Genomic DNA, 26,519 nt, shown 5'->3' with positions numbered 1-26,519 from the left:
TGTATTTTGGTATTTTTGTATGCTTTCTGAATGCCTCCAAGTAGATGTGATCAGGAAATGGGCTTCCCTTTTCACTCTTCCTGAGAAGTTTCAAGATACCACTGTTGGTCGTTTTGATGTAACTTAGGATTTAATTTTCGGCCTGTTTCTTTTGTCTTCTTGTTCCACTCCACAATCCCCATTCAGTCCTTTTTTCTAATTCAAACAGTTCAGAGCCAGCTGTGGCCGTTTGGTTTTAATTGGAAACTGTCTCTTTAAATTTCGAGGAGATCTGCGCACATGCGTAGTAGAATCCTCCGAGGGTGGGGCTGTGGTGCCACTAGCTCAGGCACCCCTATAGTCACCCGAATGGAGGTGCGCAGACAGCAAGGGACCAATGAGCAGATACCAAAAGAAAAGAATGTCCACACCTTTATCTCAGTGGTTCTGCCGGTCGTCTGTGGCCGCTCCAATCCTTTCCCCACATGGTCTCACCCAAGATGGCGACTCCTGGAGCAGCTGAGTGTCCCGGACTAGAAAGCAATAGATTTCTTAATTCTGCCACAAATTCCCCCAGCTATGAGCCTTTCAACCTTCTAAGTATTCCTTTATATGTGGTTCAGAGTTCTGAGACCATCCCCTGAACCTGCTTGGTCTGGTATTCTGTGTTGAAGTTGGCAGAGCTCTCTGCTATACGTCCACCCGATCCACCATCTTGTTTGTTCCTCCTATCATCAGCTCTTGATCATATGCTACATCTTGAAATGGTTGAACATTGACCATTTCTTTGTGATATTGTGACTCTGTGTATTCCTTACATCTTTTGATTCTTTCTGAATTATTCAATATTTTTCCCATAGAATCAATCAGTATTACAAGTTGAGGACTGAATTTTTTCTTCAGTTCCCTCAGCTTGAGAAATGCTGATTGTGTTCTTCCCTTTTGATTTTCTATCTCCAGGTCTTTGCACATTCTGTTATAATAATTGACTTTGTCTTCTCGAGTTACCCTTTGAAAACTTCTGTTCAGCTTTTTTACCTAATTTCTTCCATTTGCTTTAGCCACTCTATGCTGGAAAGCAAGTTTCAGAGTGACATCCATTTTGGTATTTTCCTTCCATCTTGTCTTCTTAGTGACCTTTTGATGTCATCCCACAATTCTTCTGGTCAATGGTCTTTAGTGTCTAATGCATCAAATCTAGTTTTCTGATGATCTCTAAATTTAGGTGGGATATATATTCAAGGTCATATGAGCAATTGATGATCTGTTCCACAGTCTGCCCATGGCCTTGTTTGGGCTGATGATATGGAGCTTTTCCACCATGTTTTTCCACAGATGTAGTCAATTTGATTTCTTTGCATTTTATGTGGTGAGGTCCGTGTGTTTTAAAAAGGTATTTGCATTGAAGAAGTCAGTGGTCTTGAAAAATTCTATCATGTGATCTCCAGCATCATTTCTATCACCAAGACCATATTTTCCAACTGTGGATCCTTCCTCTTTGTTTCCAACTTTTTCATTCCAATCACCAGTAATTATCAGTACATTTTTATTGCATATTTGATTAATTTCCAATTGGTAAAGTTGGTAGAATTCTTCAATTTCATCATCACTGGTTGTAGTGATTGGTTCATAAATTTGAGTAATAGTGTTATTAACTGGTTTTCTTTGAAGGCATATGGACATTATCCTATCACAGACTGCATTGCACTTCACGACAGATCTTGATATGTTCTTTTTGATGATGAATGGGATGCCGTTCCTCCTGTTTGTCGTTCCCAGCATAGTGCACCATGTGATTGTCAGATTCAAAATGACCAATGCCAGTCCATTTCAGCTCATTAATGCCTTGGATATTGATGTCTATGTACTCCATTACATTTTTTACAATTTTCAATTTTCTTAGACTCGTACTTTATACATTCTATGTTATAATTATTAATGGATGTTTATAGCTGTTATAGCTGTTGCCCCATCAGCAAATGAAGGTCCTGAAGGCTTTACCCCATTCTTGTCATCATGATCAGCTCTGCTGTAAGAGGAGTCTGCTTTTCCCCAGTTGCATCTTGATTGCCTTCCAATCTGAGGGGCTCATCTTCCAGCACACTATGTGACAGTATTCTGGTGCTGACCATGTGCTACTGTTAAAAGATTTTCAGTGACTAAATATTCAGAAGCAGTCCATCTCTCCTTCTTCCTAGTCTGTGTTAGTCTGTAAGCTCAGCTGAAACCTGTCCACCATGGGTGACCCTGCTGGTATTTAAAATACTTGTAGCATAGCTTTTAGAATCACAGCAATATGCAAGCCACCACAAGACGACAGACTATAGAGTCACCTTCATGTTGAAAAGTGGTAGTTAAATTTGAAAAACACTTGTTAAAAAGGTATTCCATCATACAGCCTCCAGCAAAATTTCTATCAGCAAAGTCAAATTTTCCAACTAGTGTTCTACTACCTCTTTGTTTCCAGCTTTCACATTCCAGTCACCAGTAATTATCAATGCAGCTTGATTGTATGTTCAGTCAAATTCAGACTGAAGTAATTGATAGAATTCTTCAATCTCATTATCACTGCTTTAATAATTGGCGTGTAAATTTGCATAATTGTGGTATTAACTGGCTTTCCTTTTAATCATATGGATAATATTCTATCACAGATAGCACTGTACTTTAAGATAAAACCTTGAAATACTCTTTTTGATGATGACTACCACACCTTCCTCTTCAGTGTGTTGTTTTCAGCAATAGTAAACCATATAATTGATTCAAAATGGCCAGATAACAATTCATTTCAGCTCATTATGCATTCCACTGTATTTTTTGGCAACTTCAAGTTTTCCTAGATTCATACACGTGCATTCTGTACTCCAATTATTAGTGGATGTTTGTAGCTGTTTCTTCTCATTTTCACTTGTGCCATATCAACAAATGATGGTCCAGATACCCATGGCTTAGCTTCCAGGACATAACTTATCCTCAGTCTTACTTTGAATGTCTTCCATCTTGAAAGGCTCATCTTCCAGCACTGTTCTGAGTAGCTCACACTGTTCTGCTGCTATTCGTAAGGTTTTCAATGTTTAACCATTCAGGAGTGGGCTGCCTCTTCTTGTTCCTAGTCAGTCTTAGTCTGGAAGCTCTGCTGAAACCTGTCCACTGTGGGTGACCCTACTGGTATTTAAAATACTGATGGCATAGCGTCCAGAATCACAGCAACTCATAAGTACCACAGTCCAACAAACTGACAGTCGAGTTGCAGAGTGAGATTTCAGTATATAAAATAGACCCCAAGAGACAGAAAACTTTTAGTCTAGGCTTTGAGTGTCTTTGATGCTGTCTATGAATACCCAGGCAGAATTTATTGCTTTCTGATCTATTCACGTAGCATATTAAAACTACCTCTAACATTTTTATATTTACTTCTTTTCATGTTTCATTTGGCTAATAGTCCTGAGCATACTTTTAATAATTTCACAGTCTAGCATATAGTAGACATTCATTAATGTTTGATGGGCAATTGAGTGAGTGATATGTGTACCCAGGATCAAATAGAAACTGCTCAGCCTCCCTATCTCTTTTGTCTTGTAGCTTTTTGTAGTGGATGTCCAGACAAGCCAGATCACTAAGATTCCCATTCTGAAAGACCGGGAGCCTGGAGGAGTGACCCAGCAGGGCTGTGGTATCCATGCCATTGAGCTGAATCCCTCTAGGACACTGTTAGCCACTGGAGGAGACAACCCTAACAGTCTTGCTATCTACCGGCTGCCTACATTAGATCCTGTGTGCGTGGGAGATGTAAGTTTTCCTAATAATTACAGTTAGAGATGACCATGTTTTTATAAACAGGGCCCCTGTGTATGGACCCTTCCCTCTAAAGCCCTCCTGGGAAAGGATGGTATACTTCAGATTTTGCTCACTCCAGGGGTATGGGAATGAGGTGTTGGAGGTAGTAGTATCAGAATAGGGATACGTTACAAGGAGTACCAGGTATGTTGACAGTATATGGTTGATAAGGGGGCCAGTGGCAGTGAGAAAAGTAAATCAGATCAAAGAAATAGGGAGTGCTCTTTGGAGGATGTTGTTTCAGAGCATAATTAGGGAAGATCTCACTGATAAATGACGTTTGGGCAGAGAGACTTCAAGTAAATGAGGGCGTACGCCATTAGGAGTCTGAGAGGTAGAGAATTCAAACAGAAGGAAAGAAGCTGGTTATTGCGTTAATCCTAGGACGCAAGGGTCATGAGATCAGAGGGAGGACTGGGAAGCTGATGATTGTGTTTAGAAATTCCAAGTAAGACCCTAGTGGTAGAAGTCCAGAAATGTGTATCCGCTAGACATGATTATTGCTCGGAAGAGTGCTAATTTCATTCCAGCTCTGAACTCCTCAAGGTAGAAGCTAAAGATTGTTTGGTCATGCCCTATGGGATCACCAGAGTTGTAATTTTACATATATTTTCAGTCAGACTAGTTTACTTTTCCAGGAAGGTGCATGGTGATTCATATTTCACTAATTTCATTTTTTTTTTTTTTTTTTGTCTTTCTCCTTTTACTCATCACTCCCTCCTTTCTTAGGATGGACACAAGGACTGGATCTTTTCCATTGCATGGATCAGCGACACCATGGCTGTGTCTGGTAAATTTGCTCTTTTGTAGGGAACTCTGGTGTGCTGAGGAGCCCTGGTGGTGCTGTGGTGAGACGTTGGGCTGCTAACCTTAAGGTCAGCAGTTCAAACCCACCTGCTTATCTATGGGAAAAAGAAGAGCCTACTGTAAAGATGGACTGTCTCGGAAACCCTATACAGGATTGCTCTGAGTCAGTGTCAGCTTGATGGCAGTGGGTTTAGTTTGGGGTTTTGGTTTTGGTGTGAAGAGTGAGGGAGGCAGAAGACTGAAAAGGATAGTACTATGATTGATGATAGCTCAGAAGAACATTGGTCAGGAGCCAGGAGATTGTGTGTCTAATCTTGACTCTTTCTTACCATGTGACCTTGGATAAGTCATTTCCTCTGTATCTTAACTGATTTGGAAAGTGGAGCTACTGGCTTACTTCATTTATTATTCATATGCTGTCTTGTTTCAGAAAGCATGTGTGGTAGCATGTTTGCCTTGAGGTTTTTGTGGGGCTTTTTCAAGATAGTGGTTATAAAAGTGTTTTAGGAAAGTTGGTATGCTCTCCAAAGCAACAGGGACAGCAATCATTTTTTGTGCAGCTGTATAGCATTAAATCAACAATCTCATTGATAAAAGCAGTACAGGATTGGATTAATTTCTTTCTCAGTGGTTAGAACTTCCAGTAAGAAGATACGGATAAATGATTATAGAGAAGATAACCTACAGCTGTATACAAAGTGTTTAAAGTGTCCACAACAGCCTAGAAATTTCTCATCAAATTTGCTGGATAACCGTATATAAAAATGTAAACTATTTCCAAATAAAAATTATCGTAATAGTCACTATGTATACTAAAAGTATTTCATGTTATTTCCTAATTCTCACAATAGTAGAAAATTTGTATTATTAGCCTCATTTTAAAAATAAGGATATTTTTATTTGAATTCAGATCTGTGCCTAAAACTGCTACTTAAAAGGCTAAGAAAATACTATTTTTTCCCTACCTTCAGATTCTTAACAAGGCAATGGATGGAAAGCAATTAGAAGGAAAAGTAGATCAAATAATGAAGCATAATTGCAGGTGAAGTTACCCAGGTGGGACTCAGAAGCTTCTAGATTCTCTGTTATCTGTCTGAGCTCTTTAAGGGCAGAGGCTGAGTCATATTACCTCTATGGAAATTGCTCCCCTGACTGTAAATGGGGCCCACTTTCCAACCTGCACTAGATTTGATTGTTGAAAGCTAGATTTGGCTTTATTTTGGGAACCTCCCTTTCTTCTTGCAGACACTCAACTTCATTTTTAAGTGTACTCGAGCTGTGATAATTCCCTTAGCAGTATAGCAAGGATTAAGAGCATTGGCTCTGATAGTAGAGACCAATATTAGAATTCTGGCCCTACCATTTATTAGCACTCTGGTTTTGGGCTAATTATTTAACCTCTTTTGAAACTTGGTTTCCTCATCTATAACTTTAATAATGGCTGCATTGTACTTCAGAGGGTCAGTGGGAAAAATAAGTGGGATAATACATAATGACAGCCATATTGAAAATACACAGTCCTTGTTAACCGTTGTTAATATTCAGCCGTGATGATGGACACAAACCTCTAAATATTCCACCTCAAAGTGAGTATCATTAAAGCCCATTATCTCCTTCCCAGAGTACACCACTCCCTCCTGTTAACCTCCATGCAGACTCACAAGCCAGAGAGAAGTAGCTGACTTAGGCTCTTCAGTTATCTTAGCCTGTATAGATGGCAGATTACCAAACTGTTTGTCTGTTTTGTAGAATATCTTTTAAATCTGTTCATTTCTTTTCGTCTCTATTTGAAAGCTTATCTATCTAGAATTATGCTAATATTGTCTCATAATTTTTCTCTCTGTGTCTAGTCTTCTTCATTCCAATCTTGAGATTGTTGGCAAATTCCTTAAATAATTTTTCCCTTGTTATAAAAATTGCAAGAAAAATTTTAAATATAATTTCCCCAAAGTATCTTCACCCAGATATAACTAATGTTAACATTTGAAATCTAGCCTACCTTTTTATTAATTAACCTATCTTTTTCTAACATTTGTCTGATTGTTAAGACATGAGAGAGAGGGCTGAATAGATGTGTGATTAAGCAAGTACACCCACTCCTCACATCTTGATATGGCTAGGTTCCACGGATGTCTTTATGTGAAAATTGACATTATGCAAAAATCAGCATTTTTGCAAAAATGAAGGATGACCATATCAAATCACAAAATGGAGGGTGACCTGACCATTAATTACATAAGAGGCAAACTACTGAGAATCATGGCCCAGCCAAGTTGACACATAACTCTGACCATCGTGGCCAGTGTTGCTGTTGCCTGTTACCTTGTTGTTAATTACTACCAGATGTAAGTTGTTAAATATGCAAAATTGTCAAATTAACGAGCCAGTTGATAGGTGGTAGTGGTGGTTGTGTGCTATGGAGTGGGTTCCGATTCATAGGGATCCTGCACAGGGTTTCTGAGGCTGTAAATCTTTACAGACGCAGAAAGCCTCATCTTCCTCCCATGGAACCATTGATAGTTTCGAACTGCTGACCTTGAGATTAGCAGTCCAACTCGTAAGCATTATGCTACCAGAGCTTGTTTGATAGGAGTAGGTGGTGTATAATTAAATACTAATGGTAGAATGTGTGTGTGGGTATATCAGTACTCATTTTCAAATTCTTACATTTTAATGTGCTTTCAAGTTTCTATAATGAAACCTTGTTGGAAAAATGAGACCACCACACTGTGTATAAAATACTCTCCACAACACATCTAATTATGTCATCTTGCTGCTTAAATCTTTTTTTTAGTGTTTTATTGTGAATTATGATAGTTTACATGGGAGAACATTACTTTTACATTCATTCTATCGTACATCGTATCATTGCCATGGTTACATTCCCCTCCATGCATCATCAACCAACCAAAGGGTATACGCTGCAAGCCTGCCCCCTACACTATTCCCCCCCCCCCACCAGTCTTCAGCACACAGTCGCTCTCCCTCTCTGGATATAAAGCCCCCAGCTGCTCCATCGCTCCATGTGATACTTAAATCTTTGAATGGCTTTCAGGTATCATCCATAGGATGAAATGTAAACTTCCTAGAATATAAACTTCCTACTGTCCTCCTCCCAAGTTTGTCTCCCCATGTTGTTGTTGTTGATAAGTGCTGTCGAGTCGATTCCAACCCATGGCAACCCTGTATAGGGTTTGTGAGGAGCAGCTGGTGATCTTGAACCGCTGACCATGCAGTTCAAACAGCTTTGCAGTCTGGCACATTAATCCACAATGCCACACCAGAACTCCTCCCCATAGATGCCCTGTAATCCAGTATAATGAGTCATATATAGTTCTCTAGATATGCTTTCTCTGACCTTTTCTAGAATTTCAAATAAACATGATTAACACTCTACTTTGAATTTCTGCCTTCAAGCCTTATGCAAACAAATGGGATAATATTTCTCCATGTTGTCTTGGCAGTTTTTATAGGAAGAATTTTGGAGGTTTGTGATGGAAGAAGGGTAATTTCTGGTTTCAGAGGCATGTTGGCAAAGAACTGCCAGAGAAAGAAGTATCCTAATTGGAGCAGTTGACCTAATTGTCAAATTCAAGGCCCAGAGGTCTAATAGAGAGGCAGGGAGAATTCATATCATCCTTACATCTTTGAGATCCTCCTTCCATCATCACAACTAATCCTGAAACCTTACCAGAATTTTCTTTCTTTTCTATTGCTGGCTTGCTCTTCTATGATCAGTTTCTAACCTCAGATCATTTGACATTTGATTCTGAAACTAGTGATTGAACATTGAGTCTCAAACTAGTAGGGACTTCAGTTTGGGGGACAAGCAGAATTTTTAAAATAACTTTTTCCCGTTTTTATTTTTATAGAAGTCTATTCTCATTGTGGAAAATACTGAGGAGTTAATGTTCTTAAAGTGGTTATAGATAGTCTGCTTTATGACTGTAACATAACGCTATTATTAGACATGTGGAGTGTTCTGAATAAACATCTTTGTATATGGCTCTTTCTTTCAGTAATGCTTATGATAGTGGATTATTCCTAAATGGGAACATTAACCTTAAGATTTTTCTGTAGATTATTCAGTTGATGCCCATTTTAGTGTGCTAGCAGTCTTGTATTCAGGGCTCACTTCAAAAGACGGTATTCTTAGTTTTCAAAGTACTTCATTATTATTTGCTAAGGAAAATTATTAATCTCTTTAAACATTTATTTTATGTAAAATAGTGATTTTTAAGTCAGGGATTGTGATTTCTATGGATCCATGAAAGCCTTTAGGAGGCCTATGAACCTCCTTGAAATTGAATGTAAAATGTAGTATGTATATGTATTTTTTTAGATTAAAAATGGAATCTACAACATTCTTGTGTTATGTTGTTGTTAGGTGCCATCCAGTCAGCACCGACTCATAGCGACCCTCTGCACTGTCTGGTCCCGCACCAACCTCACAATTGTTGCTACATTTGAGCCCATTGATGCTGCCACTGTGCCAGTCCATCTTGTTGGGTCTTCCTCTTTTTCTTTGACCCTTGTGATAGGCCTCTCCAGGGACTAGTCCTTCCTGACAGTATGTGCTAAGTGTGAAAGATGAAGACTGACCATCTTGGTTTCCAAGGAGCACTCTGTGCTGCTTCTAACACAGATCTTCTTGTTCTTTTGGCAGTTCATGCTACTGTTACAAGTGTCAAAAAGTTTATTTCAGTATCTGCCTTAGTGGAATTGTTCCTTTATGTAGTTAGTGGTGGTGGTGGTTATGTGCCGTGGTGTCAGTTCCGACTCATAGCAACCCTGTACAGGGTTTCTGAGGCTATAAATCTTCATGGGAGCAGAAAGCCTCATCTTTCTCCCGCGGAACAGCTGGTATTTTCGAACTGCTGACCTTGAGGTTAGCATCCCAATTCGTAACCACTACGCTACCAGAGCTCCTTTCCTTTATGTAGTATGTCTGTTAAAATACATGCTGCTGTTTTTGGGGGTAGACAATCTGACCAAGCTTTAGTACATCTGAGGAGGATGTATAAGCAACTAGACTTATTAGAAGGCTCATGTTGGCTTGACATCTGTGGTCTTTTTGCCTTGCAGGCTCACGTGATGGTTCTATGGGTCTCTGGGAGGTGACAGATGATGTGTTGACCAAAAGTGATGCACGGCACAATGTGTCACGGGTCCCTATGTATGCCCACATCACTCACAAGGCCTTAAAGGACATCCCCAAGGAGGACACAAACCCTGACAACTGCAAGGTCCGGGCTCTGGCCTTCAACAACAAGAATAAGGTATGCACTCACTAAATGATTCCTAAAAGCTGTGCTTCAACTTCTTGGCTTATGTATTAGGAGATACACTCATCCCCCTCCTCAAGTCATTGCTTGCTGCATAGCTTGGTTTTCAGTTCACAAAGTACCTCTTTAAGGGCAGAAGGATGTTGGTGGAAAACTGTAACTGTGACTGTGAAACCTGTTTAGACTGAAATCTGGGTATTTTTTAAGTAATTCAACAGCAACAACAACCATAGTATTGTGGATTGAATTATGTCCCCCAGAAATATACGTTATAATTCCTAACCTCTGTGCCCATGGCTAAAGGAGCTCTGGTAACGTAGTGGTTACAAGTTGGGCTGCTAACCTCAAGGTCAGCAGTTGGAAACTACCAGCAGTTCTGCAGGAGAAAGATGAGGCTTTTTGCTCCTGTGAAGATTTATAGCCTCAGACACCCTATACAGTTTTGCTGTGAGTTGGAACCGAGTCCATGGCACACAACCACCACCGTGCCCATAGCTCAGGAACCCTGGTGGCATAATGGAGTAAGTGCTGGGCTGCTAACTGCAAGATCTGCAGTTCAGGTCCATCAGCCACTCACTCCTCAGGCAAAAGATGAGGTTGCTTGCTCCCATAAAGATTCTACAGTCTTTTACAAGAAACCCTAAGGAACATTTCTACTCTGTTGCTGTGAGTCAGAATCCACTCAGTGGCAATGCGAATGGTATGGAACTATGCTGTGATTATAATCCCATCTGGAATGAGTTGTCATTTTATGCTAATGGGTCAGGATTCATGTAGGGTGTGTCTTGAGATATAATAGATATTGAGATATAATAGAGATTAAATAAGCAAGAAAGTTAGCAGAGATGGGGGAAGAGCGGTGCCAAGCCACATGAAGATTGCCCAGGAGCAAAATGGTAAAGAGACAAGGACTTTCCTCCAGAGTCAGCAGAGAAAGTCATCCTATAGCCAGCACTTTGAATTCAAACTTCTAACTTCCTAACCGAAATACATTTGTTTGTTTAAGCCACTGACTACCACAGCAGAAAATCCATCATCTTAGACTGAAGGAGACAGAAAAAAAAAACTAAAGCAAAGAATTCTGTGTGCCCCTTGTAATTTTACAGACAGATAACAGGCCAAAGGAATTTTATCTGTTGTCTGCCCCCCAAAAAAAGAACCATCCTTGTAATTGCTTGGAGATCACAGGAAGCAGAACTACATCCGTCTCAGAATGGAGCCACATTCTCCTGGAACAGAGTTGCCCTTCCAACTGAGCTGAGGGCCAAGGCAGAGGGACTTCCAGTCAGATCCAGAAGGCATGGACAACACCCAAAAGGCATGGCCATTGTCTGTTGTTGTTAGGCACCTCAAGTCAATTCTGAATCATAGTGACCCCATGCGCAACAAAATGAAACCCTGCTCAGTCCTGTGCCATGCTCACAATTGCTGCTGCCACTATGGCAATCCATCATTTCATCTCACTTGGGAGCCTACCTCTTTTTCACTTGACCCTCCACTTTACCAAGCATGGTGTCCTTCTCCAGGGACTGAATCCACCTGATAACATGTGTGAAGTCTGAGACACAAAGTCTTGCCATTCTGGTTTTTAAAGAGCATTCTGGTAGTACTTCTTCCAAAACAGATTAATTTGTTCTGACAATCTGTGGTATATTTAAGTGTGTATTTTTCGCCAGCACCATAATTCAAAGACATCAATTCTTCTTCATCTTCCCTATTCACTGTCCAATTTTCATATGCATCTGAGGCAATGGAAAATGCCATGGCTTTGGTCAGGTGCACCTTAGTTCTCAAACTGATACTTTGTTCTTGAACACCTTACAGAGGCTTGTAGAGCAGATTTGCCTAATGCAATACGTTGTTTGATTTCTGGGCTGCTGTTTGCATGAGTGTTGATTGTGGATCTAAGCAAAATGAAGTCTTTGGCAACTTCACTAGCTTCTACATATATCATGTTACTTATTGGTCCAGTTCTGAGGCTTTCTTTTTTCTTTATGTTGAAAGCTGTAGCTCTATATTGAAAACTATAGCCTTTGATCTTCATCAGTAAATATTTTAAGTCCTCTTCACTTCCAGCAAGCAAGATTGTATCATCTGCACATACAGGTTGTTTATGAGTCTTCTTCAAATCATGATGCCACGTTCTTCCTCATATAATCCAACTTTTCAAATTATTTGCTCAGCATAGAGATTGAATGTTAAGTTCTGTCAAGTTGATTCCAACTCATAGTGACCCTGTATAGGGTTTCCAAGGAGCGGCTGGTGGCTCAAACTGACTTGAAGTCTAGTGCTTTATCCCACAGTGCCACACCAGATTGAATAAGTGTGGTGAAAGACTATAACCCTGATGCACACCTTCCCTGAGTTTAAACCTTTCAGTGTCCCCTTATTCTTGTTTGAACATCTTTCCTCTTGGTCCATGTTCAGGTTCCTCATGAGTGTTCTGGAATATCCATTCTTTTCAATGTTGTACATAGTTTGTTATGATACATACAGTCAAAAGCCTTTGCATAGTCAAAAAAGCATAAGTAAATGGTTTTTTGGTATTCTCTGCTTTCAGCCAAGATCTGACGTCAGCACTGATATCCCTCATCCTTCCTGCATCGTTCACTATTTCGTCTAGAGAATCCTTCAGTATTGCAACCCGAGACTTGAATTTTTTCAGCTTGAGAAATGGACCCAGTGTTCATCCCTTTGGGTTTTCTAACTCCAGGTCTTTGCACATTTCATTTTAATACTTGACTTAGTCTTATCAAGCTGCCCTTTGAAGTTTTGGGTTTCCCTCTTTATGTCCTCATTTCTTCCCATTAGCTTTAGCATTTCTACACTGAAAAGCAAGTTTCAGAGTCTCTTATGACATCTATATTTTATCTTTTATTCCTGTCTTTTTAGTGATCTTTTGCTATCTTTCTGTATGATGGTCTTGATGTCGTCCCATAAATCTTTTGGTCTTCAGTCATTAGAGTTTACGCATCAAATCTGTTCTTGAGATGGTCTCTAAACTCAGGTGGAATATTCTCTCTTCCCACAGATGTAGTCAATTTGATTCCTGTATAGTCTCTCTGGTGAGGTCCATGTGTATAGTTGCCTTTTTTATTGTTTGAAAAAGGTATTTGCAATGAAGAAGTCATTAGTCTTACAAAATTCTGTCAGTGACTTCCAGCATCATTTCTATCACCAAGGCCATGTTTTCCAACTACTGATTTTTCCTCTTTGTTTCCAACCTTCGCATTCCAATCATCAGTAATTATCAGTACATCTTGATTGCATGTTTGATCAATTTCAGACTGAAAAAGTTTGTTAAAATGTTTCCAATTTCATCATTACTGGCTTTAGTGGTTGGTATGTAAATTTGAATAATAGTAGTACCAACCAGTCTTCCTTATAGGTATATGGGTATTATTCTATCACAGACAGCATTGTACTTCAGGATAGATACTGAAAAGGTCTTTTTGACAATGAAAGCAACACCATTTCTCTTGAATTTGTCATTCCCAGCATAATAAGCCATGTGATTGTCTAATTCAAAATGGCCAATACCAAGTCATTTTAGCTCACTAATACTTAGGATATACAACTTTGTGCATTCCATTTAGTTTTTGACAACTTCCAGTTTTCCTGGATTCATACTTTGCATATTTTATATTGCTATTATTAATAGATGTTTGCAGCTGTTTCTCTTTGAGTGCCTTCCAGTGTGAGGGTCTCATCTTCCAGCATTGTATCTATGTTCTGCTTCTATTCATAATGTTTTTATTAAATGACATTATAACTGACAGTATTGTACTACTATTCATGAGGTTTTCAGTGGCTAAACATTCAGTAGTAGTCCATCTCTTCTTCCTGGTCATTCTCAGTCTAAAAGTTCTGCTGAAACCTGTCCACCCTGGGTGACCCTGCTGGTATTTAAAATACCCGTGGAATGCTTCCAGCATCACAGCAGCAGGCCAGCCACTACAGTGTGACAAACTGACAGATGAATGGCCTGGATTTTCTAGGTCATCTGAATTGTTCTGCTGGGGTTTGGACTTCTTTGGTGCCCATCGTCACTTCTTTCTCTCCAGTTTCTCTTAATTGTAGTGGCAGTGTCTTGTCTGTGCTTATTCTGCCATTGTACTTTGGATATAGAGAACTTGCATTCTAGATTTCACAGGTTCACAGGTGAAGAGGAATTTGCCTATTCAAGTAAGAAGTTTTCCTTAGTCTGCATCAAGGCAAAAGAAGTCACTTCCCATCATAAGAACCCCTTTCTAGAATTGGAAGCTAAAAGGAGCCAGCGTGTAGCTGATATGCTCACTTGTGGTAACCACCTGGGTCCATTCATGGAGTGGAAGTAGGGGAAAAGCAACAATGACACTGGTTGAGTTTGATGTGTCCCGTTGGCATCTGTTGATCTAATCCATAGAGGCTAGGGATGAGAGAGAGAAGGAGCTGGCTGGTCTGAAGTGGGCTCTGAAGCCTACAACTGGTGCCCGTTCACTTGGCTTACAGGCACTAGGGATGAACTTGTCAGACACAGCTGAATGAAGAGAAAGACATTTGACACCATGAGCTGTTGTGGATTGCTGTAATTTGATGGATTACACTGGATTGAACTTTGCTTTTGGATACAGTTGTTCAAAGTTCTAACCAGAACAGTAGGACTTGGAGTTGACTAAGACTTTTGGAATGATTTGATGGCGTGATTGTGTTTTATATGTGACAAGGACATGAATTTTGGTGCCAATGGGTGAAGTGTCAAGAATTTAATTGTGTTCCCCCAAAATCTATGTCAACTTGGCTTGGGCTGACTCTCAGTATTTTGGCAGTTATGTGATGATGTACTCATCCTGTGTTGTAAACCCTATAAAGTGGGATTAGGGTGGGGGTACCCTTTAAGTACCACCTTACTTAAGTCATCACCCTTTACTACCTTACTGAAGGCATACCCCTGCTCACAGTCAGACCTTTTATCTTACAAGAGAGAAAGAAAGAGAAGGGAGCTGAGGAGGGACCTCAGTACCACCAAGAGACAAAAGACAGGAATGCAGCCAGGCCTTTGGACCTGGGGTCCCTGCACTGAGAACCTCCTATATACAAGGGAAGATTGATGACAAGACACATGGAGATCTCCGGGCCCATAGATTTTGAACGGAAATAAGGGCCTTCCCCTAGAGCCAACATCCTGACTTCAATCTTTTAAACTGAGAGAATACATTTCACTTTGCTGAAGTTATCCCCTTACTCTATTTCTCTTAATGGTAGCACTAGGTAACTAAGACAAATGGGAACCTACAAATTGTTAGGTTTTAGACTTGTGTTGCTTTTTTTGTTTTCTCAATAAGCAGCTTCAATAGAGGCTGAGAGATAGAGGAGCTAAGGACTCTATACTCATGGAAAGAGCATGACTGTGTGCTGGCGGCCAGGAGGCAGTCTTGCAGAATGTGCCCTTTGGTTGTTTAAATGATTATATATTCCTGAGTGTTTTTGTGTACACCGCCCCCCCCCAAAAAAAAAAACCACCCAGGGGAATAGAAGAAAGTACACTTGAATGATAATACATGGAGAGGATTGTAACCATTGCAATGAAATGATGTGGAAATGATGAGTGTAAGACCAATGTTCTCCCCTCAATTCACAATAAAAAAAAAAGCAGCCTCAATGTCATGTGGTGTCCAGCCACATTTTACAAGGGTGATATGGCTGCTAAGTGCTGGTACCATTGCTAGGATCTTCACAAAATAATAGTAAAGAACAGGAAGACCCTTCAAACTCTTCCCCTGATTAATATTGTACATTATTTGCTACCAGTTGAACTGTAACCTATTTTTCATTGCTCTTGTAGGAATTGGGAGCAGTGTCTCTGGATGGTTATTTTCATCTTTGGAAAGCCGAAAATACACTGTCTAAGGTAGGATGAATCTGACTTAGTAACTTTAGCTAAGAATTCACCATATGGTAAAAATACTCTTAACTCACCCTGGCCCTTCTCATTGTCTAAAACACCAGATCGCTAAAGACTTGGCTTGCCATACTATTGCGTGCGTGGTGCATGAAATTGTGTGTAGGTTTGTCATACCTTTCCTGAAGGGGAAAGTCCTTTAGCTAGCTGTCCTTCGAGCCACAATGATTATTGACTACTTGTCATGCTACAAGGGCAGAAAACCCTAAATAGTAGGAACCACTAACAACTGAAGATCTCTGGTAGCGTTGTGGTTACAAGTCAGGCTGCCAACCGCAAGGTCAGCAGTTTGAAACTACCAGCAGTTCCTCAGGAGAAAGATGAAGTGTTCTGCTCCTGTAAAGATTTACAGCCTCGGAAACCCTGTGCAGGGTCACTATGAGTCGGAACCAACTCCACGGTACTTAACAACAACAACAACAAGCCATCTCTGAAATAAACATGGAAGTTAAAAAGAAAATGGATTCAATTTACAGTATGAGGGGCTTCAGAAGATTCATGGGGAAGCTCTTTTAATTCCATTTTCCCTTTTGAAATTCTATTGTATTTACAGACAGCTTTTGCACAGAGTGAAACTTACACATGGCCCTTTTCCTTCTTTTCATCCCAGAGGGCTTTGCTACATTTTCACTTATGTTGTTAGACTCTTTCTCAAGAGAAGCAGGCCCCAAGAAGTATCGATTCTTTCTTTTAACTTTTTATTGTGAATTGAGTGAAGGTTTACAGAGCAGTTCATTAGTTAGGAGTTTACATTCTTTTATGTCTGTTTCCTTTGAGTGTCACTAACTTTAGATGGTACTTTTGTAGGCACCTATGAGGATATGCGGAATAACAAGTCCAATTTAGGTTTTCTCGGATTGAGCCAGTTGTATGAGTATCCTTTCTTTAGACTAAAATTCCACCCTGATCTGATAAGCAGTGAGGAGGGTGGTGACTCTTTCTGGGAGAACAGACATTAGTGCCTGAGATAACCCCTAGAAACACGCTATAGGTCTTGGCTTTTTCTCTTTACATCTGAGTATTTCATTCCAGGTCTGCCTTCGTCCTAACCTAGTCTCTTCTGTACCTAGATTTTATTGTTTATTACAGTCACTCTCTCTTTGTGATACCTAGGGCTGATATTAAAGGTGGTAATTTCCCTAATCGGGGATTGCCTTTTTTTCCTCTGACTTTTGTGTGACTTATGTGATGGGAAGCCCACAGAGGTGGGAGTTAATGAACACAGCCCCTGTATTAGGTGATGTCACAGGTTTCTCTTCTCTCTTTTCAGCTTCTCTCCACCAAACTGCCGTATTGCCGTGAAAATGTCTGTCTGGCCTATGGCAGTGAATGGTCAGTGTATGCAGTGGGCTCCCAAGCACATGTGTCTTTCTTGGATCCACGACAGCCATCTTACAACGTGAAGTCTGTCTGCTCCAGGGAGCGAGGCAGTGGTAAGCATGCCAAGGTACCCCTCAGGCTTACAGCAGTATTGCAAATGGGTGTTGATCTTAAGTTTCTCTGTTGGTTTTGCAAACAAGGATCTGTGTGGAACAAATAGGTGAGGTTGGTGATGTAAGAAGGAGCTTACATACTTGCAAATGGCCTCAGAGTTTCAAACACCACCTACAAATGTGTCATCACAGAAACCACTAGTGGGAAACAGCAGTCAAAGTACTAGTGGTTTTCATGTTCTTTCACAGCTTTACTTTGGGTAATTTTTGCTGGGCTTCCTGTGAACTAAACAGGTGGTATTGGGGTGTGGGAAAGAGTTTACTTAGAAGCACAAGGAAACTGATTTTTTTTTATTATTATGGTGATGATGTCATGGGCATTTGACATCTGTCAAAATGTACACTGAAAAGATGTATAATGTGTTGTCTCTCAGACCTCAGTAAAGCTACGTAGTATTTAGTTATGGATACTGAGTGACTGAGGCTCCAGCTTCCGAGATTTTATGGCATATTATCTCATAAAGTGCCCTCACTGTTTATGAGGAGATGAAGCTTTTTCTTGGAGGAAAAAGGGAGACAGTGTTTATAGTGTACTATGTTTCAGAGTACCATTTTTGACATTATCTCACTATATCTGACCAAGAGCCTTGTGGAAAGCAGATAGGAAAAGAGCACTGACCTCATTTTTTAGATGAGATTGAGGCCCACCGCAGTTAAGTAACATCACACAGCCTCGTGGGAGAACAGCTTACAGCTAGAATCCAGATCTTCCCAGTTTTTTACCTCCCTTTGGCCCCTTTCTCATGCAAAACTGTGGCTGGCTATCCTGGAAGGTATACTGTGGGTCACAATTTAACCTTCCAACTAGTGTTAATTTTTGTGTAGATATTGCAAAGGTGGCTTTTCTTTTGGGTTTGCTTGTTTTATTTATACTAAGACCCTCCCATTTTTTTAACAAAGAGAATATTTGTAATGAATAGTTGGAGAAGGAGTCAATAGGCATGACTGGAATGATGTGTGCAGTGAAAAATTTTAAGAGATTCTGGTCACTGTTACTGGAGTAGCTTTCATAACCTAATAAGGAAACATTCATCTGACAGCATTATCAAGCACCTCTTATGTGCCAAGTGGCATCTTCAGGTCTCATGCACTTATTTGATTCACTGGTGAAATAGACATACATTATTTTAATTGTGGTACAAATATACACATCAAAACATTGACCAGTTCAACCATCTCTGCCTGCACAGTTGAGATAGGTATGTTTTTCTCCCTATGAGCCAGAGTAATTTGATGACTTGTCTGAAAGTGAGATAGTACTGTTTGGGTGTAGAAGTTCTGACTGTTTGCCTGCCTCATAAAACTCTTAACCAGATAAAGAAACTTTGGGATGTCATGGTAGTAGTTTTAGGCCAAATCCAGGAAAGCCCTTATTGATGTAATGATTTATAAATATGCAGATTACACTGAGTTACTGTTGTTGTTAAGTGCTGTTGAGTCAGTTTCAACTTATAGCAACCCTATATAGGGTTTCCAAGAAGTGGCTCAAACTGACCTTGCAGTCTAGCACCTTATCCTGCAATGCCACACAAGACTCCTGAGTTACAGCAAAAGTTGGAAACAGATGATAAGAAGAGTGTAGGATTGTGAAAGGTGACTCCAAAGTGAGTCCAGAGTAAGTCAAGGGAAGGGAAGGAAATTTGGGAGCACAATTACAGTTTTAGATTAAAATTATCTTGTGTATCCTCAAGCACCTAGCACTTATTGGACGGTCCCTGTTATTGTATGGATGAGCATTGTGAACAGCATCAGGATTCCCTTTGGCTTTTACCTGAGTTACACTTACCATTGGGGAGGAGGCACTGTCTGGTGCTTGAGGGTATCATGTAAACACAGCATAGGGGAAATTGATTCTAGCTTACTATCCCCTTTTCTCTAACTCTCAGGGATCCGGTCAGTGAGCTTCTACGAGCACATCATCACTGTGGGCACAGGGCAGGGCTCCCTGCTATTCTATGACATCCGAGCACAGAGATTTCTGGAAGAGAGGCTGTCAGCTTGTTATGGATCCAAGCCCAGACTAGCAGGAGAGAACCTGAAACTAACCACTGGCAAAGGTTGGCTGGTAAGTAAAGCCCTGCTTGAGATGGTTGCTGGACAGTCTTCCCTCTCCTTCCCTCCCCTGCTTACACACCACCTACACACTCATACAGTTTCACTCTGAGAAAGCCAAGTCGTCTCCATAAGTATGGTTATATCTCTTCATATTGTCTGTGGACAACTGAGACCCAGTGAGGCTCATTGGTTAGCCAGGAGCCCTGTAAGTAGTAATAGAGCAGGAAGGCTGCCAGCGAATTATTTAAAAGTTTGGCTCCACCTGTCTTGAGAAGAACTTAGGTTTGAAGAACTAAGTTCTTCCTGAGAAGAACTTAGCAATTCTTCAGGGTATTCTGTTCCTCTCTTCTGTTAAATTGGAAAAATGAAGCCCAGATTCCCATGAGTACCAACCTTTTGGCATCAGGTTCTAGATACAGGACCCTCTCCATGAGACAAGAAAGCATTCCTATGCTTCCCTGCCCTTTTCCTGCTCCTTGGTCTGGAAGTGGTAACAGTCTCTCTATCTTCCCATAGAATCATGATGAAACCTGGAGGAATTACTTTTCGGACATTGATTTCTTCCCCAATGCTGTTTACACCCACTGCTACGACTCGTCTGGAACGAAACTCTTTGTGGCAGGAGGTCCCCTTCCTTCAGGGCTCCATGGAAACTATGCTGGGCTCTGGAGTTAACGACAACTCTCTCCCAAAATGCAGAGATTTACACTTCTATCCTCAGTTTCCTTGTTTATTCTTTTGATTTTTTTTTTCCAGTTGTGTGAAGCTCTCAATTTTTAGTGGGAACACCAGAATTTACCTATGGTTTAGGCATTTGACAGGAAGAAGCTCTAAATAGAAATCTGAAAGGGCCTTTTTTCCCTTTTGGTAATCAGAATTTTACTTTATTGTCATTTTTGTTTGTTTTTCGCCACATGTTGTTAATCCCTGTTTATCATTTTTCTTTTAAGTAACACACACTCTCCCCTCTCTGGCTTCCTCTTGAGACTGACACAGTCATGCTCACCTTTACTTCACTTTTGAGGTGGGGTTCCTTTATAATTATGTGGTTGCTGTCAGACTTTCTGTGAAAGTTTGGGGGCTGTGTGTGTGTGTGTGTGTGTGTGTGTGTGTGCACACGTGCGCATGTGCACACACACAAGCATATGTGTCTATAGATACTGTGTGTCACTAAAATTACCTGGAGTGAGGAGTACTTGTAATTAAAATATTTATAAAAGAAACAACTTTATTCACAGAGTCCAGCTTTGGGGCTAGTCTTTATCTTGTTTTTAAAAGTCTAACAACACTGATTATACAAAGTTAACAGAAAGAAAAACAAAACTGTCTACCAGGAAAACCCTTTGAATTAGATTGCAGGCTTCCTGGGGAATCCCATGCCAGGCTTCCAAAGTAATCCAGCCCCTACCTGTCCTACCAATTGTCTGTCTCCAGGTGAGAACACTTCTGTGTGTGTGTCACTAGCACTTCCCACCTCCTCTCTGGGTAGCCAGTGGCTACTTGCCTAAAACATCAAGGTTTCCATTGCATTCAGCTCTGCAGGCTGCAGAAGGCTTGAAGAGAATCTCTATCCTGAACACCCTGTCCCTGAATCAAGACCTGATCTGGTATTTCAGAGGCCTGGGGCTGGGAGCCTCAAATCCACTTAAGATTCATATACTCGATCCCCTTGGCTTTGGGGAGAAACTTTCTCCTCCTTTGCCATTCTTTTAATATCCCCAGTGGATTTTGATTTTGTTTTCTACATTGAGTTCAGTCTAGGAGATTGGGGGTACAAAGGGAGGGGGTGTATCTGTGTGTAGTGAGTGCTTCATGTGTATAATGTTTGTTTTCTCGATGCAGTGGGGATGGGGTTGAAGCCACCCCTCCCTCTCTGTTGGCTCACCTCTAGGATGGCAATGGGGTGACCTGCAGCCAGCACCATTGTGCATGTAGCAGCACTGATGTGATTAGTAATTTCTCTGTTCCTCCCTTGAACTCCCTGTGTAGTCCAAGGCTTTTAAACTTGCAGGCAACTGACTGATGTCCAGTTGTTCCCTGCTTTTTACGCATCATGTGGTAGATAACTAACAGCTGTTTCCACCCACAAATTCCTCCTCTCCTCTAAACACATTCTCTGTGTCTCTGTCAACAGCCCATCCTGGGGAAAGGAAAAGTCCATCTATTTTTACTCCTGCATCCCAGCTTCTCACCTGCTCTCCCAGTTATCCCCCTCTGCTCTGGGTGTAAGTAGGAGAGTGGAAAGGAGAGTGTCCTCCCCTTTATGGTGGGGAGGACTGCTGGAGAGGAGAAACAGCAAGTCCACCATCACTTGGTGGTACAAGACATACACCACTGGTTTTGGAATTCTCATCTTCTAACCTAGAGAAATAGGTGCTATAAACAGGGAAATACGCAAAATGCTGGATGCTATAGATCTTTTAATTGTCTTAATTTTTTTCTATTATTGAACTACAAGCTGTAGATCTCTTAGTTCTCACAGAACTTCTATTATTTTAAACTGACTTGTATATTTAAAAAAAAATCTTAAGTAGGATGTTTTGTACTGTTGCCTGACCCTCTTCTGTGATGGGTAATGCGTTTGATTGTTTGAGATTTTCTGTTTTTAAAAATGTAGCACTTGACTTTTTGCCAAGGAAAAAAATAAAATATTATTCCAGAGCAAAGTAGTATGAGTGAGTTTATAGTCAAGAGACTGCAAAAAAAGGCACCAAATTACTGGTTGGAGGTTGGCCTGGTGGGGTGGTGCTGAGGTTTCCTGAAATAGTGGGGGGCACGAGAGTTCCCAGCATGTTGGAGCCAATACCTGCTTGCCCCTGGTCTCCAGCTTTGGCCCAGGTCGAGGGTAACTGTGCCTAGGGGAGGAGTCGCTGATATGTTTTAGGATAAGCACTGGTTTGCTGACTGATATATTGGCAGTTCAAACCCACCATCCAATCCTTGGAAATCCTATACAGGGTCTCTATGAGGTGGAATGACACTTGACTGGATGACAGTTAACAACAAACAAAACAGACTGAGGAGGTAAGGTGATTATCCTCGTTCCAAATGATAGGGATTTGGAAACGAAAAGGTTGACCAGCCTGTCTTTATCAGACTTCCCTGTCTGGTTCCGTGGAGGGACCCTGAAAATTACTGGAAGAGTTAGCTGACAGTGCCCTGGGAACAGGAATTTTTTTCCCCCACCTTTTTTTGGAGCTGGGGCCATAAACCCTAGATGCCCTTTCTATAAGTAAAAGACACAGTGACCATAATGAGTGATACTCTTTCCAGAGCCCGTTTGGGACTGTAGCTGAAAGAACAGCAGGAAGACTGACCACAAGTGGGCCACTGAACTGCTTCCTTTGGCACATGGTGCACTTGTTCTTTTCCAGTGCAAACTGGACACAGCTGCTCTCTGCACCTGCCCTGGAGACTGACTACTTCAGAACCCAAGGAACCTGTATGACCAAAGGCTGCAAAGCAGGATAGGGAAAGTAAATGATACTGTCTGAGAAGGCTCCCTAGAGAAGAGCTAGAACCAGCCTTTCCCAGTACATATTCATACATCCCAATACAACCATGATACATTATGTGAAATAAAGTGTGATTCAGAGGTTGTAGGAGACTATATCTGGCTCTTCCTTTAAGCATCCCGAACAAACTTTTTGCCTTAACAGTCATCTTCAGCATGCTGACAAGGGTTCGCTTTTGTGTTTGGTCGTCAATCCCTGTCATTAGTTCTCTCATTTTCATTAGCTTTGTAACTTTCAGTGAAGCTTGGAGAAATTTTTTCTCTCCCCTGGATTGCCATTAAGTGCAGCATACATAAGTTGTGGACAATAGCACTTAACTGATTTTCCACCTTCTTGTTTAATAACCTATTTAATTTCCAATCAGTATTTCTTTGCTTTTTGCTGCAACACTCACTAGCACTAGTTTTGTTCTGCAAATGCATGATGCACATCATGGTAATGATTTTGGAAAAAAAAACACCGACACATCATTGAAGAGACAGTGTAAGAGATAGGGTGCTGCTGCTTAATGAGTCAAAATATACGTTGTTGTGCAGTCAGTGTTTTAGAAAGAAAATGCAGTATAGTACATACAGAAGCCAGTAACAGGCATTTATCATGACTACCAAGACGTAAGTATTATAGGGTATATATGTACTGCACCATATGCCTGGCAGCACAATTGCTGTGTATACAAGAAATTACATGTTGCATGTAGGAAATAGTTGTTAACTATGTCCTGTTCTCTTGATGGGGATTTCTGAACTCATAACCTTATGGAACTGTGGACATATATATGCGGTTAGACTTTGCCAGATGAATGTTATGCAGCATCTGACTGTGCTTTCGGAGTATAGATAGATCCATGGAGCAGTGATTCATATTTTCAAAATGTACCATGATCAAATTGTTTTTGCAAAATACAGGTTAGAACAAAGACAAACTTCTTTCCTTCACAACTTCTCAAGTTCTTAGTTGGTTACTGTGGAACTCATGTTGATAGAACATGCTCACAGAAAGGTGACTTTGGGGATATGGAGTGGGCCTGGCCTGGGCCTCTGGCCTCTGGAATCTTGGCCCTGCTCCCATTTTCCAGTCAGACTTTCCAGCAGAGTATTTATCACAGAAGGGCTTTGTGAACTTTATGGGGTCCCTCCCTTTCCTGCCAGCAGTCCCCACTCCCAAGCAATGAAAGAACTTCCTTGTTCTCCTTTAGGCCACATGCCTCATTCCAAATGGTTAGGCTCCTTCCATCATCCCTTGAGTCTTTGCAGAAGGCTCTGGAGCTAAACATTTAAGCCTGGTTTATGCCCCAGGCTTCTATCCTTGGGTATTTTTAATAAAGCTGAACACTCCTAGTCCATGCCTCTTTAATTTAGCTGTAGACTAGACAATTCCTAGAGCAAGTACCCAGAAAAAGCAAGTCAGGATATCTAGACCCTTTAGCATCAGGGGTTAATCTTATTAAGGATCAGCCTATGATTCAAGTGTTTTACTCCCTTTCAGCTGGCTGGTGTCCAGGACACCACACAATGGGAAGGGATAAAGAGGGCCACTCAAATGTTTTGTTTTAGTCACATGGTAGTGTTTTGAGATGATGGGAGACTTTGAGAAGGTAGAAACAGGCTTCTAATTCTGGAACCACTGATGATGCCAAAAGAAGGCTTAGGTTTCTTAACTTGGTTCTGTAGCCTTCACCTCAGCTTCTCCAAAGAATAATCCCAAGAAAGAAATATGAGCCCCACCCCTAGAGAAAGAGGTGTGAACTGAACTCCTTGAGATGGAATGGGCTTTGAGCTCTTTGATGATTCATCTCTCCAGGACTGAGTGTGAGCTGTCCTCTCAAATTCCCACTGGGTTGGGCCTCACATCTGAACACTCCCTTTGATTAATGTGTAATTGCCAAAGTCAGAATTTTTAAAGGATAATAATACTCATTAAGTGAGCTCAGAGTCACATGTTTGCTGCTTTTCTTGTTAAGCAGTATTCAAAGCTATAATTAACATTTCAAGTGCTATGGACAGGAAGAAAACAAATGATCAACTCATGCCTTAAAGAAAATAAATTCCCCTCACTTGACTATTTTGTTGTTAGTTGGTAGCAGTTTGAACAGAGTACTGGAAATAATGAGATCATGAGTCAGAATCGAATCGACAGCAACCAACAACAACTTATTTCTCTAGGATCAAGGCCATATGCCAAAAGCGAAGAAGACTGCTGGGCTGGGTACCACAGCCTGAGGTGTGAAGGTTTGGACCTTACAGTGTATTACCTCATCTTTACCACTACAACCATCACTCTGTCTTTTTGGATCCTTCTGTTAAAATTAACAAAATTCTTGACTTAACCACTACCATTCATAAAATTCTATCTACCCTTGGGTCTTTGGGGGACTGGAAATAGGGTTGTTACATTACCTGATTTATGGTAATTATTATATTACCTGATTTACAGTATCTATGTAAAATAGTAATTCTTCCCTAAGTGGATACATGACACCCCCAGGGCCAATGACACAGAGTCTAGTATAAACAAATATGGAGGATTTCAATAAAAATTCTTGGTCATATGACTGCAATTCTCTTCCTTTCTTTGGACATCAGTTTCCTCATTTTATAAAATGAGTTCAGATTAGGCACTAAGTGATTTCCTGGGGCCTTAACATCCACATCAACTGTTCCACTGGTGCAGGGATGTCAGAATAGAAAGTGGTTGCTGTCTTCGGGCAGTTTGCCCTCAAAACAGATGAACAGCAGTTTGTTAGAGTAAGTTTTTGTTATGTGACTCTTATTTCCTGATAGCTTCAATGAAACACTGAAAATAATAGTAGTGTCCCCCAGAATTCATGTGTACCTGAAATGGCAGCATGTGACCTTATTTGGAAATAGGGTCTTTGCAGCTATAATTCATGTAAGGATTGAAATTATCTCATATTGGATTAGAGTGAGCCTTATAAGAGAATGAGAAACACAGAGAAGATAATGTGGAGATGGAGGCAGAGATTGCACTGATGCCTCTACAAATCACAGAATACCAGAAGCCACCAGAATTTGGAAGAGGCAAGGAAGGATACTCCTAGAGCCTTGCAGGGAGCTTGGCCCTGCAGACACTTTGATTTCAGAATTCTAACTGTGAGAATAAATTCCTGTTGTTTGAAGATACCAAATTTGTGGTAATATATTACAGAAACGCTACCTAGGAAACAATACAGGAGTATTCTGGAGAATTTTTAGGATAGCATTTTTTGTAAAATCACACTTGCAATTTAAGGAAATTTTTTTCTTTTATGATAGTACACAGGTGAACTATACTCACACAGTAGGGCTAAGAAATTAAAGCTTGGAAAAGGTTTTTAAAAAGATTAAAGCTCAGAACCACACTTAAAATGATTCTACTTGGGAAATCGTTCTATCCCTTCCAGAACCAAGGTAGTAATTCCCAAAGTTGCCTACCTCTGATTGCTTTTACCTACCTATCTTGAATCCTAGAGGCCATCTTTTCAGAATGCAGATTATGTGGAACCTCAGGATGCTGTTCCCACCCTGAATTTTATTTCCCAACAACATTAGAAGCACCATGTCTTCCTTGATGTTGTTGTTGTTGTTGTCAGGTGCCATCGAGTCGGAAC

At 40.7% G+C, this 26,519-nt stretch overlaps 1 protein-coding gene across 1 annotated transcript in view; it reads left to right on the top strand.

The window, feature by feature from the left end:
- The window catches only part of DCAF12 (DDB1 and CUL4 associated factor 12), a 43,740-nt gene extending 23,534 nt beyond the window's left edge, over nucleotides 1–20,206 (top strand). The window contains exons 3-9 of the mRNA XM_006863041.1: nucleotides 3,562–3,768; nucleotides 4,546–4,606; nucleotides 9,709–9,902; nucleotides 15,733–15,798; nucleotides 17,120–17,282; nucleotides 19,229–19,407; nucleotides 19,914–20,206. Of these exons, the coding sequence (XP_006863103.1) occupies nucleotides 3,562–3,768; nucleotides 4,546–4,606; nucleotides 9,709–9,902; nucleotides 15,733–15,798; nucleotides 17,120–17,282; nucleotides 19,229–19,407; nucleotides 19,914–20,072 (1,029 nt within the window). The 3' untranslated portion in view covers nucleotides 20,073–20,206. The remainder of the gene's footprint in view (nucleotides 1–3,561; nucleotides 3,769–4,545; nucleotides 4,607–9,708; nucleotides 9,903–15,732; nucleotides 15,799–17,119; nucleotides 17,283–19,228; nucleotides 19,408–19,913) is intronic.
- Nucleotides 20,207–26,519: the final 6,313 nt, after the last annotated feature.

The sequence above is a fragment of the Chrysochloris asiatica genome, unplaced genomic scaffold, assembly GCF_000296735.1.
Source record: "Chrysochloris asiatica unplaced genomic scaffold, ChrAsi1.0 scaffold00053, whole genome shotgun sequence".
Taxonomy (NCBI): domain Eukaryota; kingdom Metazoa; phylum Chordata; class Mammalia; order Afrosoricida; family Chrysochloridae; genus Chrysochloris; species Chrysochloris asiatica.
The sequence above is the reverse complement of the archived record's forward strand: the minus strand, read 5'-3'. Positions and strand labels throughout refer to the sequence as shown.